At 45.4% G+C, this 13917-nt stretch overlaps 1 protein-coding gene across 5 annotated transcripts in view; it reads left to right on the forward strand.

The window, feature by feature from the left end:
* SBF2 (SET binding factor 2) overlaps positions 1 to 13917 on the forward strand; it is a 2158806-nt gene that overhangs the window by 2026754 nt on the left and 118135 nt on the right. For 4 of the 5 annotated variants that reach the window (XM_086955965.1, XM_086955960.1, XM_086955963.1 and 1 more), the window contains one exon: positions 5952 to 6130. In XM_086955965.1, the coding sequence (XP_086812091.1) occupies positions 5952 to 6130 (179 nt within the window). The remainder of the gene's footprint in view (positions 1 to 5951; positions 6131 to 13917) is intronic. The other variant, XM_086955962.1, reaches the window with a different exon arrangement.

Raw genomic sequence — 13917 nt, forward strand, 5'->3', positions numbered from 1 at the left:
CCCAAGAAGAAATAGAGAGTGTCGTAGATAAGTCGGATGAGTGAGTGATGGAGAGGCTAAAGGGAAGTTATTGGAGGATAAATAAGACTGCAAAGCTGTTGATATTAAAAGTTACTCATTAATAAAAGAATCAGGTAAATTATATTGTGACTGTAAGTCCTGGAAGGGAATAACAGAATTATGTTTGAATAATTGATGGATAAAATGAATTCCCTTCTCCTTCCATTGCTTGTAATAAAAAGATTTATGTTTATATTTGATACATTTGTTAAACCAAATAGTGGAAGACAAAAAGCATTGATGTGTAGCTAAACCATGAGAAAAAATATTATATAATAATTGTCGGGAGTATTTTAAAATAGAAATATCAGATATAAAAGAGCAATGAGACATATATATTATATCACAAAAAGAAAATTATTTTAGAAGGGAACGCTCAAAAACTATCCAACGAGGGATAGGGGTATCAGCAAAATCATGAGATTAAGAAAGGAATTGACTAATTAAAATGCAGAATGGTAAGATTTAAAATCTGGGAAACGCACCCCGCCTTCTGTTTTGGGACGTTTAAGCTTCATAAGAGCAATGCGAGGGTGTTTCTTATTCCATAAAACTTTGTACAGATAGAATTAATCTGTGAAAAATACGAAGTAGGTGTTCGAAAAGGTAATATAGATAATGTAAAAAGGACATGGGATACAATCATCATTTTAATGGTGTCTTGTCTACCCCAAAGATATTAACACATAAGGATACCGGGAAATGTCCCAATGTCTGGAGGGTCAAAGAGGAAATCTTACTCCGAGTATATCCTCCCTTCAAAACACTGATCACAGAAAATACTCCAAATGACCAATCAGTGGTCAAAGTTGTAAGTATATTACCAGTGTCGAAGGACAGGGAAGAAAAAATGAGGGGGGCCTCTCTAGTAGAAGGTTGTGCTAGTCACAACCCTGTGTCTGGGAAATAGCAATTTTTGTTTTAATTACCCTCACACACCCTAGTGTTGTCATGCTTCATCATCTGGTCACCCCGACCCCTAAAAGTCAGGGTGGGCTCAACCACAGTGCTGTGAGATCTTTGGATAGATAAAGGCAGGGGGGTTAAAGATTAAAATACCTCAGTCAGACCCAGGGTTTCCCTTTATTCTTGGGTCTGTCTAGGTCAATAAAAATCTAAAATCGGGTCTTGTTGGGTATTATGGTCCTAAGACCCTAGTGCCGACATGTTTCAGTCCTGTGCGGCCATAAAGGTCCCGGACTTTCTTTAGGGCAAAGGGAGAACCACCTATGTGAGGAGTACTACAGGATGGGAAGTCCCTATTCTCTCCGTGAAGCGAGGGCAGAGTAGCTACATATATTGATAAAAAAGAGAATTTAAGAGTAAGACTTCCGTCTTTAAGAAGTTCAACTTATAACCAGACATACTAGAGTGTAACCAAACTTTATCCAAAAAGGGTGGGAGGGAGGCATTAGGATCAGACATGTATACCAGGATGTCATCAGCGTAAGCAGAAAGTTTGGTTTCTATAGAATTATGTGAAAAGCCAGAAATACCAGAATTAATGCGAATACGCTCAAGGAAAGGTTCGAAACATACTACAAATAACAGTGGCGACAGGGGACAACTTTGGCGAGTGCCTCTTTATAACGGAAAAGACTTAGAAAAATGATTATTAACAAAAATACTAGCACTTGGACAAGAATATAACAATTTAACATACGAGATAACATTTTGACCAAAACCAAACCATTTGAGCACATTGAACATGAATTGCCAGTTTATGCGGTCAAAGGCCTTTTCAGCATCCAAATACAATGCAGCTAGTGGGGATTTGTACTTTTTTGCAAAGGAGATCAAAATTAGCAAACCTTTGAGCATTGTCCGAAGCTAATCTGCCCCCAACAAAACAAGTTTGATCTGATTTAACCAGTAATGGGATTATATTCTCAAGGCAAGTGGCGAGGATTTTAGCAAATATCTTACAATCATAGTTAATTAATTAAATATGGTGATAGTTTTTACAAAAGGGAATGATCCTTATCTGGTTTTGGAATGAGGACAATCCAGGCTTCCATAAACGTACCAGATGCTTTAGAATCAACAATAAAGGATTTAAAAAGGGCCAGAAGTTTGGGTACAAAAAATAGAGGAAAAAGTAGAACAAAATTCAATAGAAAGACCATCAGGACCTGGTGGTTTCGCTTTTTTTAAGGATTTAATAGCTCCCATTATCTGTTGGAGAGTGACCTCACTTTCTAATGAGTCAAATTTATCTGGAAGCAAAGGAAGATTAGGGAGGCCAGAAAAAAATGTATGGAAATTTTGAGCAGAGGGATTTGTATCATCAGTATATAATAATTGATAATAATCATCAAAAACAGTAGCAATATCTTCATCAGAGGAAGCTAAATTATTAGTGGAATCATTCAAAATAGGACCTATATTTTTACCTTCAGACTTAATTTTTAAATAATTGGCCATCATCTTACCAGCTTTATTTTGACCGCCATGAAATTTAGACTTAATTTTAAGGAGATCATTACATGCATCAATCGTAGCAAGGTTGTTGAGAGATTATTTGGCCTTAATCAATTCATGGAGAGCAGAGGGGGGTTTAGAGGAAAAATAAATATGTTCCAACAGTTTGAGTTGTTGAACTAAAGTGTCATACTTGGCTTTAACAATTTTCTTCTTTCTTGTGGAGTATGAAATAACTAAAGCATGAAAAGAAGCCTTAAAGACATCCCAGTTATTAGAAATGGAGGTATGCACAGGGTTATTAATAGTAAAAAAAATCATTAGTAAAGGTAGTAGCTTCAGTAACAAAAGTATTGTTAAAGGAATTATTAAGTTTCCAGCAACCAAATTTTGGATGATTCAAAGAAAGATCTAGGGTAGAAAGAACAGGGGCATGATCAGAAATAAAATAGATCCAATCTCAGAGGATTGAATTGAGGGGAGTAGAGGTTTACTAACTAAAATATAATCATTCTAGAACGAGTATGGTGAACATTAGAAAAAAAAGTAAACTCGAGGGTATCAGGATTACAGGTTTTCCAAACATCATATAATGGATAAGAGGCAATGGCAGATTGAAATGATTTTTGCGTTTTTATCAGGGTTAAATTCACATTTGGATTGTCTATCGGAAAAGGGATCTAACCAATGATTAAGATCCCCAGCAACAATAAAATTTGACCAATTAATAGAAGTTAGTAAGATCTTAATGTTATTCCAGACGTCTGGGTCTGGTTTAACTAGGACGTAAATATTAAGCAAGACAAGTTCTTTATTTTGTATAACAACCTTAGCCATTACCCAACGTCCATCACTATCACATTGTGAGTATAAAATTTGTGCATGAATCGATTTGTGAAATAGAATAGCTACACCACCTTTCCGATTAGAAGCTGGAGAATAAACAACTTGACCACCCATTGTCTTTTCAATTTAAGTGATTCTACATCATTGCAATGCGTTTCTTCAAAAAATGAGACATATGAGTTCAGTTTAGACAAATGAGAAAGTACCTTTTGTCTTTTGACGGGGTTTCCAAGACCACGGACATTCCACGTGACAACATTACAAATAATGAAGAGAAGGTAGGGTAAGACATTAATGGAGGTGATACACTTCAAGAAAACAACTGAAAGGAAATAAACACCATATATTAGATAAATACAAGAAAGAAATTGAACAGTGACAAATACTGGAAAAAGGTTCAGGCATCAAAGAGCAAAAAAATGTAAAACAATATGCACCAAAAAGGATATAATGAGTGACATTTAAATGATATTGAAAATGCACCAAGAAAAAAGGTGGAAAAATACTAGAAGGATAGCAGGAGAAAAGAAAAGAGTAAAGAAAGAAAAACAGAAAAAAGAGAAGAAAAACAAGAGAAAACAGATCAAGGAAGAAAGTCCAGATCTGAAGAGAAACGAGCAATGAGGATGAGAGGGACATGGTGAAGCAGAGAACAAGGACAGCGGTACAGGCGAATAAAGAAGGATGAGCCTCAGTAAAAAAGAAAAAGAATAATCACAGTAGGAAAAACATGATAAAGTGAAGAGAAACTAGAAAGAATTTGAAAAGGTAAGAAATCGTATATGAGGAAGAAAGAAAAAAATAATATTGAGGAAGGACAAGTAAGAAAAAGAAGGTAAAAAATATTACAGAAACAACAGAAAACAACTATCAAGTAATTCTAAGAAAGTACTAGAACATTAGTTTTCCATGCGTCAGGGAGAAATATTGTTGAGAAAGAGTTTCAACTTTGTAGAATCGTCAAAAGAATGTGACCTTCTTTTGTGAGTAATTTTGCAGAGACAAGGATGAAGAATGCCATACTGAATGTTCAAATATCTCATTGGGGACAAAGAGCCAAGAATTCCTTACGTAGTGCATTCGTTACATTAGAAACATCTTGTGAGATGAAGATATTATGACCTGACCATTTAAGGCGCCGCTTGGATTTAACCGCTTTTAGGACATGCATCAGTTCAGTGAATGCTAAGAAAAGCATGATGATACCACGAGGTTTGCTGGAATTAGGTTGAAGACGACCCAAACGATGTGCCTGTTGTATGTTGAGAGGAGGTGAAGAATGAAGATCTAAGAGGTCCGGCAAGAACTTTTTCAGAAATGACAACATATCAGGATCTTCAATATTTTCCGGCAGACCATAAAGGCGAAGATTGTTCCTCCGATTACGATTTTCCAAATCTTCGGTGTGAAGTTTGAGTTTATGAATTTCTTGTTCTCACAGTGGGATTTTAGTAGAGAAATCGTGGAGGTCTCCAACATTTTGTTCAAGCTCCAACACCTTACCCTCCATGACAATTCAGCGGTCTTCAATTTGTTTTAACTTTTCATTAGTAGGAACCATAAAAGGCTGAAGACCTCGTACCTCCTCTAAAATAAAGTCCAGAACAGGATTTGGGGAGGCATGAATGGGGGAGGGAGGGTCATTCTTTTGCCTTTTTGGTTTTGCACCTGAGGAGGATGATCTACAAGAAGTGTGAGGGTCATTCACCATCTTGAAAGGAGGAAGAGCTCGATGTGAAGTAGAAAAAAATGGACGAATGATACCCATACACTAAAAAAAGTAGAAGGCAGGAAAAAACACCATCCAAACAAAGATAAAAAGTGTTGGGATGAATAAAAGCACTGCAGGAAGCTTCTGAATGAATGAAGCTAAAGTAGAGAAACTTCCAATATTGACTCAAAAAGAAGAAAAGCCAACATCAACAAAAATATGACGGATGATATGTGATAACATGAGGGAAAAATGAATTAATTTATCTGTAGGTAGGCCGAGTATCCACCAGAAAGATAGTTACCAAAGATAAGTAACCTTTTCTTCACTGCCTATAAGTTTTGCAGAACATGGAATATTTTACACCAGTGATGCATGGGAAATACAGTAGCTGTTTATATTTTGTCTACATGTTTTCTCATACATTGTTTTTCAAATCAAGATCACATACTGTGTAGGCATTTCCTGTTGTATTTCTTCACTTTTAAAAGCTAATTTGACAAGACATCCAAGCTTTATGGTAGGAGGCTGCCTTGAAAGCAGGATGAACTGCCCTCCCCCTCTCCCTCCCTCACCTCCCCCCCCCACCATGACCCCAATTATTCTCCTCACCTCCTACAGTAGGGGGCTGATTTGATTATTTTTGCCAGGACTGGTTTGAATATTTGTGCCAGGACTGGTATGAATATTTTTGCCAGGACTGGTTTTGTTTCCCAGGCCGGTCTTGCTGGTGGAATCTTAACATATATTAGAGCAGCCTGGAGCAGTAATACTGTTTTTTCTGTCATCTTAGATTTACACAGATGAATAGTCAACCTTACAGTTATATAACCTCCTGTAGCTTAAATGAAGCCTTAATGATTGTGTTTACGAAATCTGTTGTATTGAAGTTGTGCCTGTGTTTACTTTCTAGCAGAATGCATCTGGGCTCATTTCTACTAATCTGCAGTCCTATCAGAAACGATCGATGGTACATCTGCCAGACAGTGGGCTCGGAGAAGAGCACAGTACCACTGTCTCACCATCCAATGGGGTGGAGAGACGATCAACTACCCTCTACAACCATTTCACACCAAAATCTGACGAGAACAGGTATTAGTTGTATTGCATTGATAATATCCAGCTGCTTTAAGGATGTCAAATTTTACATGTAGATTTAAGTAGCCATTGCAACTGCCAAAATAGATGGGCGGCCTTTCTTCCTCACTGGGTCATTACAGCATGTCGGCCATAGATTACTTTTAACTCAGAAGGACTTCGGTCTTAACGTCGGGTCCTTTATGAAATTTATGCAGGCCTGTATTTTACAATTTGAATTTGCGACCAATTGACAATCTATCCAAGCCCATCCGTTAAACGTGTATATCAATGCCGCTAGAGCAGCGGATCTAGACCTGTGGTCTGTGGACCCCGGTGGGGGTGTAAACGAAGCCCGTGACTGCTTCAAAAATGGAACATTCCTATTAGATTAAAAATATATATATTTTTTAATCTTATAAACATGCAGGAATTAGAAATAGAGAATTAAACATTAAGTTGGTATTGTTTGCTTGATTTATGGGAGCAGTACATACAGCACGCAGAATCGAATATGGACAGGTGATAGCCACCGACAAACGAGAGCATGCCTTAAGAGCAAAAAAGACAGTGATATGGAACTCCTTCCGTCTTTTAGAAATCAAACCAAATATGGAAAAGCTCCAACCTTTCTGTTAAAATTAAAAACTGATTTTTGTATATTTTTCGTGATTTCAATGCAGTATTTCGTAATTTGTGAAATGGCTTGGTGTACACTTTTTTCTATATTTGTATATACTGCTTAGAGGTTGAAACCATAACAATGGATTAGAGAGGGGTCCCCATCTTGCCGTAGTGATCCAGTGTGGGTCCACAGACGTCAAAAGCTTAAGAGCCCTGTGCTAAAGTATGTACTGAGAAACTGGAGTCGTTTGCAACCGCTTCAGACTGCTGCAAGACATTGGATCCATGCTACAAACACAAAGTATTTGTAAATGCTAATTTTTTCACAGCAAATATTAAGATGAACAACACTCTTCAGCAGTATGCTATTTTAGAAAAAAAGTTTTCGATGGTTTCATGTAGCCTATTATTGCAGAAATAAAGGGACTTAAAACGTCTCTCTTTAAAGATGTTTCTCTGCTTTGCTCAACCACTTGTGGCTAAACAATATACAACACACTCTTGAAACCTAGTCCAGTATCATAACATACACTATTCGGGTAGAGAATAAATATTGTGTACATCTGATAGAGACATCTAGTTGCAGATGTCTTACCTTTGAATTTCCCACGCGTGAGGCTGGATCCAGAAGACTTGTTCTTGAGCAATACCCTTGCGCGCTCGTGGGTGGCATAGGTCAGCTCCGCATGGTGTCGTCGGCGTTGTCCACGCCAGAATTGGAGTCTGAGCCACCTATATAGGCTCCACCTTGGTGCGCTAACGTTAGTTCTTTTCTTTCCTTGCCAGCTGTCACTTTTTGACAGGCTTTTTTCGACGTTTTGTAGAGAATTTTTGGTGTGTAGGTTTTTCACAAACATGTTGAAGAAGACTTCTGGATTCAAACCATGCAGCACTTGCCATCGCGCCATGTTGGTGATGGCTCCACACTTGATTTGTCTCTGGTGCTTGGAGCTCGACCACAACTAGAAATGGTGCTAAGACTGCCAGGCCATGGCTCCAAAACCTTTGAGGGTGTGGTCCCTAAAGCTGCTTGCAGCCCAGTGCTCAGCACCACGTCATTCGCCCCGGAGGTCTTGTTCTCGGTCGAGAGTAAGATTGGGGGAACCCGTTTTGGAGTCCTGAGTCCTCGTCCTACAAAAGTCAATGGGTCGGTCAGATAAGAGGCATAAGAAACAAGAAGTTGAATCATGCTTCAACTTCTCCCCGTCCTTCTACCGACCTGACTGAGGAGTCTTGGCTCTAGGCCTCATTTTGCAGAACCTGCGCCTGGGCCAGCTCCGTGCTTCCGTGCCTTTACAGGAGCTGCAGTGATCCATGCCTAGCTTAAAGAAATTCATGACACCATGAGCCTCATAGTTGGGTGACCTGACCCTTCCGGTGCGCCTTTGAGCCCCGGAGGCTCAGAAGAGGCTTCATTGGGTTCCACGGTGGTGGCTACGGCCCCAATGGGTTCGGTGGTGGAGCAGCACTGGCACCAGTCGTGCCTCTGCGATCTGCGCCGCCCCCCGCGCCAAGACTCCAGATGCCACCTGGTGGCACCGGTCCCATTCTTATCCTCGATGACCAGGAGCTGGATTGGCATCTACATACTCCGATTCCAGCACCGGATGTACCCTTGGGTCTTAGGTCAAATTCCTCAGCCTTATTTTGAATGGCTAGGAATGGAGGAAGATTGAGAGGGGTCGCTGGACCCTTTTCAAGACCAGCATGAACACAAAATGGACTGGTGTTAGGAATTGGGCGAGACCAGTGGAATATATACCTCTCCAGATTCTGGCCTGCTTTCTCCCCTTACCGTGGCTACGGAGGAGGGAGCTTCATATGCTGTGGTGGTGAGAAGGGTATCTGAGGTCCTGTACCTGAAGTTACCTTCGGTAGAAGTCAAGACAGACATCTTCACATAGGTTCTGCAGGTGGGTGTCTCCTCCTTGGAAACCCTCCTGCCTTTTAAGGAGGCCTTGACTGATATCCTTCTGGGAACCTGGTCCAGGCCCAGCACAGGGGTTCCTGTGAATAGGACAATCACCCTCCTCTATCATCCTGCACCAGGTGATCCAAAATTCCTCCCCAACCACCAGTGCATAATTTGTAAAAAAAAAAAAAAAAGTGCAGGTACTGAAACTTTTGCCAAGGAGGCCACAGCTCACTACTTCTTCCGGTGAGCCTCACTTTCAACACTCTCACTGCCTCAGTCTCTATCTTCTAACCTTGATCTGTTGTCTGTCCCCTAAGTCTTTGCTCTAAGAGTCTATCCTCTCACCTCTCTAATTGTTTTCTATCATCTTTGTCACACCTGGTGTGTTACCTTATTCCCTGTATTTCTGATTTGCCCTCTATTCATTCTAGCCCTGCCCTTTTTCCGCTTCACTTGTATCCATGCTCTGCTCTCTCTCCCCTCTATCTTGGCTCTTTACTATCACTCTTCTAGCAGTGATTAGCTGTGTCTCCGTTTTATCATTTGTCTGCTTCTTTTTCGTTTGTCCTGTCCTCTACATCCTTTCATTCTATCTTCTCTCTTCTAAATGCTCTCTTCTTCGCATTGTGGCTGTTTTCTCTTTGTATCTGATTTGCTCCCCTTTTCTTCTAATTAGCTCCGTCTTATCTCTCTCCTCTCCTGTTGTTTCTTTCTCCTCTTTACTCCTGCTCTCTCTCTCTCATCTATAACACTGCTGCTACCTGTGACCCCTGTCGTCAGCCTATACATGTCCGTGCTAATTTGAACTCTGCGTTTTCCTGTTGTCATTCCTAAAGAAGTGGAAGATGGCATGTTTTACTTTCTTACCTACACAGAGTGCAAAAACAAAATGTACACCAAATGAAAATGCTTTTTTTGCATATATTAATCAGTGCGGTATATTGCAGAACAGACGGCTGCTCGAGCACAGCCGGTGATGTCACTGCTAGTGCTGCCTGTAAATAGTAGGTCCATGGATTGCGACGGCATCCACTGCTCACCTTGCTGTGACCCTGCCTGCTACAGCACAGGCATTGTCCCCAGCCGTAATGCTGCCAATGCCGGTAAGTATGGCTGTGTTGCCTACTGGACTCAACGCATGCTCAGCAATTACCATGCTGCGGTGCAGCGCACAGATTCTACAGTTGACGCAATGGCACACAAAAGTTGTGTTGGTCCACAGCCGCATCGAGCACGTTAAGGATTTCAGCAATGCAGGGCTGCAGGAAATGCCTCTCTGGCTACGCAGTAAGTGGAAAGTCCACACTTCCTTTTGTTTATTCTTCCTCAAGATCCCTCACTCCCAAGTTCCAAATGCGCTCTTGGAGCTTCCTTGCCTCAACTCTATCATGAGCCAGCCCTCAGCTACAATTATCCAAAGGGAGGCTTAGGCTCAGGCAGTGGCAGGGTGCAGCAGATTCTGGGAATAGAATGCAAGCCATAGTTTGTCGATGACTTCTTGGATTTGTGATCGGCTTGATGTTATCATCACTAACGTGGTGATACACAATCATGCCTGCCTGTACAGGCGTATGCTGGCCAGTCTATGAACATTTACCAGCCAGTCAACATGCAATGTATGTTATTCTTTTTATTTTGAATTTGAACAATGAATATTGAGACCACAGGGTCAGAAATAGTAGCCTCGACCCTGTGAAAGAAGTGCCGGTGCGGAGCACCTGAAAGCACCTGCTCAAATTAATCACTGCCAACCACCCTACCTCGTGAGCTTTGTGATCCATACCTTCATCTCACGAGGTGCGCTGCCTTCTGCACCCCCGGATAGAGAATCCAAGAGGTTGGATAGTTGGGGCAAGAAAATGTTTTCTTCCACCAGCCCTGCATTGCTGTCAGTGAACACAGCATGCCTTTTGGGCTGTTACTTCCACTCCTTGTGGAAAACAATTGCACAGGTGCTGCCACAGGTCCTGGAGGAGGCCCCGGCAAATCTCTCCCAAGCAGTATCAGACGGGAGAGATGCAGTAAAGTTCACCATTTGTTGTGAGCTTGACATGACCGACTCGCTGGGCAGATTGATGTCATCGATGGTGGCTGTTCGACGCCATGCCTGGCTTCCCTTATGGGAATGCCTTTTGATGGCACCAGAGACAAGGGAGACATGGTCCTGGAGTGCTTTAAGGACTTGCGGGCTTGCTAAGTCCTTGGACCTCTCAGTGGCCACCCATCCCATCTGCCTTTCACCCCATTCATGGCCACTTAAGGGGCTCAGACGCTCCAGCCATATCCCAGCTACAAGACTGTGTGAAGTCCAGAAACCTCTGTGCGACCATGGGTGCAGCTCCTTTTGAACCATGTAAGTCGGGCGGCCGGAGTTAGGGTCATTCCATTCCTCGCTCTGCAGCCTCCAAACCTACCTTGTCCGACCCCTCAAGATCGTGGCCGGCCAGCTAGTGGCAGGATCAGCCATCACCTTCTCCACTGGCAAATCATTTCGTCACGTCTGACAGGTGGGTACTTCAGATAGTCCGAAGGGGCTACTCCCTCCTCTTCGAGACTATCGCTCCTTCCATGGTTCAAACTTAGAACCGGCTGACGGAGGACCAGCTGACCTTGCATCAGAATGAAGTTCAGACTCTCTTGGCCAAGTGAGCCATAGATAGAGCACCGGCACTAGAAGTAGGTATGGGTGCTCTTCCCACATCTTTGTGATCCAAGACCCGGGAGACTGGATTGCAGCATTGGACGTGCAGGACGCCTATTTTCACTTTCCCTTTCTGCCTGCTCATTGGCATTGGCTGCGGTTCACGGTAGGCCACAAGCACTTTCAGTTCACAGTACTCTCCTTTAGCATTTACCAGCACTCCTCAGGTGTTCACCAAGATGAAGGCGGTGGTCATAGCTCATCTGAAAGAGACACGTTAGTGATAGATTCCATACCTTAGAATAGATTCCTTACCTTAGAATATCCCCAGGCGTCAGACTGGATCCGGAAACTTTTGCGTAGCAATACCCCTGCGCGCCGGTAGGCGTCGTCTGCGGCTCCGCGTCCGTCGTCGGCGTCGTGAGGGCCGGAATGACGTCGTCGGAGTACTTAGACGGCGCCTATGCGCGCTGACGTCAGTTCTTCTTTTTTCCGCGCCAGCTAGTGCAGATCCGGAAGAAGCTCTACCCCCAGTCAATTTTTGACTGAACTTTTTGATCCTTTTGATCTCTCATTTTGGTCGAGTTCTCGACTCTATCGGTGCCAGGGATGCCCGGGTTCAAGCCTTGCTCGAAGTGCGATCGACACATGTCGGTCATGGACCCCCATCGCCGGTGCCTGAAGTGCTTAGGCCTCGACCACGACGATCGGACCTGCTCTGACTGCCGGGCCCTGACGTCGAAGGCTAGGCGGGAGCGGTCCCGCAAGCGTCTCGAGCTGAGGCAGTCGGCCCCACGCCGCTCCAGGTCCCGGTCCCGGTCCCACGGGAGGTCGAGGGACAGGTCGCGAGGTCGGAGTCATCGAAGCTCCGGAAGTGGACACCTATCGTCTAGTTCCAAGTCCTCAGGTAAGAGGCATGTGAGGTCGGAGCGACGTCATCGATCCTCCGACCCGCCCCGACGCTCGCACGATGCGGCCGGGGGCTCGGGCGACACCGCCCACGCGGCTCCGCGGGAGTCGCAAGCGTCGCCGCCTGCCCCACACCTTCGGGTCCCTGGGCACGGCGCGACGCCGGAGGAGGTCGAGAGGTACCTCATGGCCATGAGGGCCCTCCCTCCTCAGTCGGTTCCTGTGGCGCCTTTGGGCCGATCGGTTCCGTCTGGAGGTCCTTCCCGGTCGGGCGCTTCGGCCCCGACGCCGTCGGGTGCTTCGGCTCCGACGCCGCTGGCTACTTCGGTCTCGGCGCCGCAGGCGACTTCGGTCTCGGCGCCGCAGGACCTCACTGGATCCGGTTCCGGATCCGGGACCTCGCCGGCCGACCCTACGACCTCGCCGGCGCCATCCCATCAGGTGTCGCCCCCGGCGGCCAATATGGTTGCCGCCCCCAATGTTTCCTGCGGTCCTACTCAGGCGCCGGAAGGGCACTGCTGGGCGCCGAATCCGACGGCCTTTGGGGATTTTTATCTCCACGAGGAGGCCCTGTCTGCTAATCCTGGTTTCCAGGACACAGGTGACGAGGAAAATTGGGAGGGGTCCGAGGACCCTCTGGCACAAGATTGCCAGTCACAGCAGGACTGGGCATATGAGCTTGGGGAGGCCAGTGGTATTGACACATCGCCAGACACTGGATTTACCTCGCCTCCGACTGTGGCTTCGGAGGCGGGTTCTACTTATAGCGTAGTGTTGACAAAGGCAGCTAAGGCCTTAAACCTTAAGCTCCCCGTCGCGGCCGTGAGGACTCATCTCCTCACTGAGGTCCTCAAACCGCAGTCAAGCTCCGTGGAGCCCCTGCTGCCGTTCAATGAGGCCTTATGTGACGTTCTTCTGGGCACTTGGTCCAAGCCCGCCACAGGCCCGCCTGTGGCTAGGAACGTGGCCAGAGGCCCCCGCTGGCCCCGGGCGACCCATGCTATTTGTCCACCCATCCCACCCCCGAGAGTCTGGTCATCCAGGCCTCAAACTCATAGACCGCATTCCCGTCGGCCCCGCCCGCCAGGGAATCCAAGAGATATGAACAGTTCGGGAAGAAGGTTTTCTCGTCTGTTAGCTTGGGGCTGCGGTCTGTGAATACCGCCAGTCTCTTGGGCCGCTACACCCACACTCTGTGGGACACGGTTGCGGAGGTGCTGCCAAAATGCCCGGAGGAGGTCCAGGCTAAACTCGGCCAAGCCCTTGCGGGCGGCCGAGATGCAGCACGCTTTTCTATCCGGTGTGGGCTGGATACGACGGACTCACTGGGCAGGGCGATGGCAACGACGGTGGCGGTTCGACGCCACGCCTGGTTGAGGTCCGCCAACTTCTCGGCCGATGTCCAGGCCACACTCCTGGACATGCCGTTTGATGGCCGTCGCCTCTTCGGCGACAAGGCAGACCATGCGCTGGAACGTTTCAAGGACTCCAGGGCTACGGCCAAGTCCTTGGGCCTCACGGCCCCACGCCAGCAAACGGGTGCCTTTTGCTCCTTTCGTGGCCACGGAAGGGGCGCCCCACCACGTACCGTCAGCCACACACCGCAAAATGTCCAGCAGCGTGGTGGCGGACGTGGAAACCGCTGTGGCGGCGGTCGGGGACCGCGGCGAGGCCAGTCCACACCTCCCTCAGCAGCACCTGCCTCAAAACCTT

Source organism: Lissotriton vulgaris, chromosome 2_1, assembly GCF_964263255.1.
Source record: "Lissotriton vulgaris chromosome 2_1, aLisVul1.2, whole genome shotgun sequence".
Classification (NCBI taxonomy): domain Eukaryota; kingdom Metazoa; phylum Chordata; class Amphibia; order Caudata; family Salamandridae; genus Lissotriton; species Lissotriton vulgaris.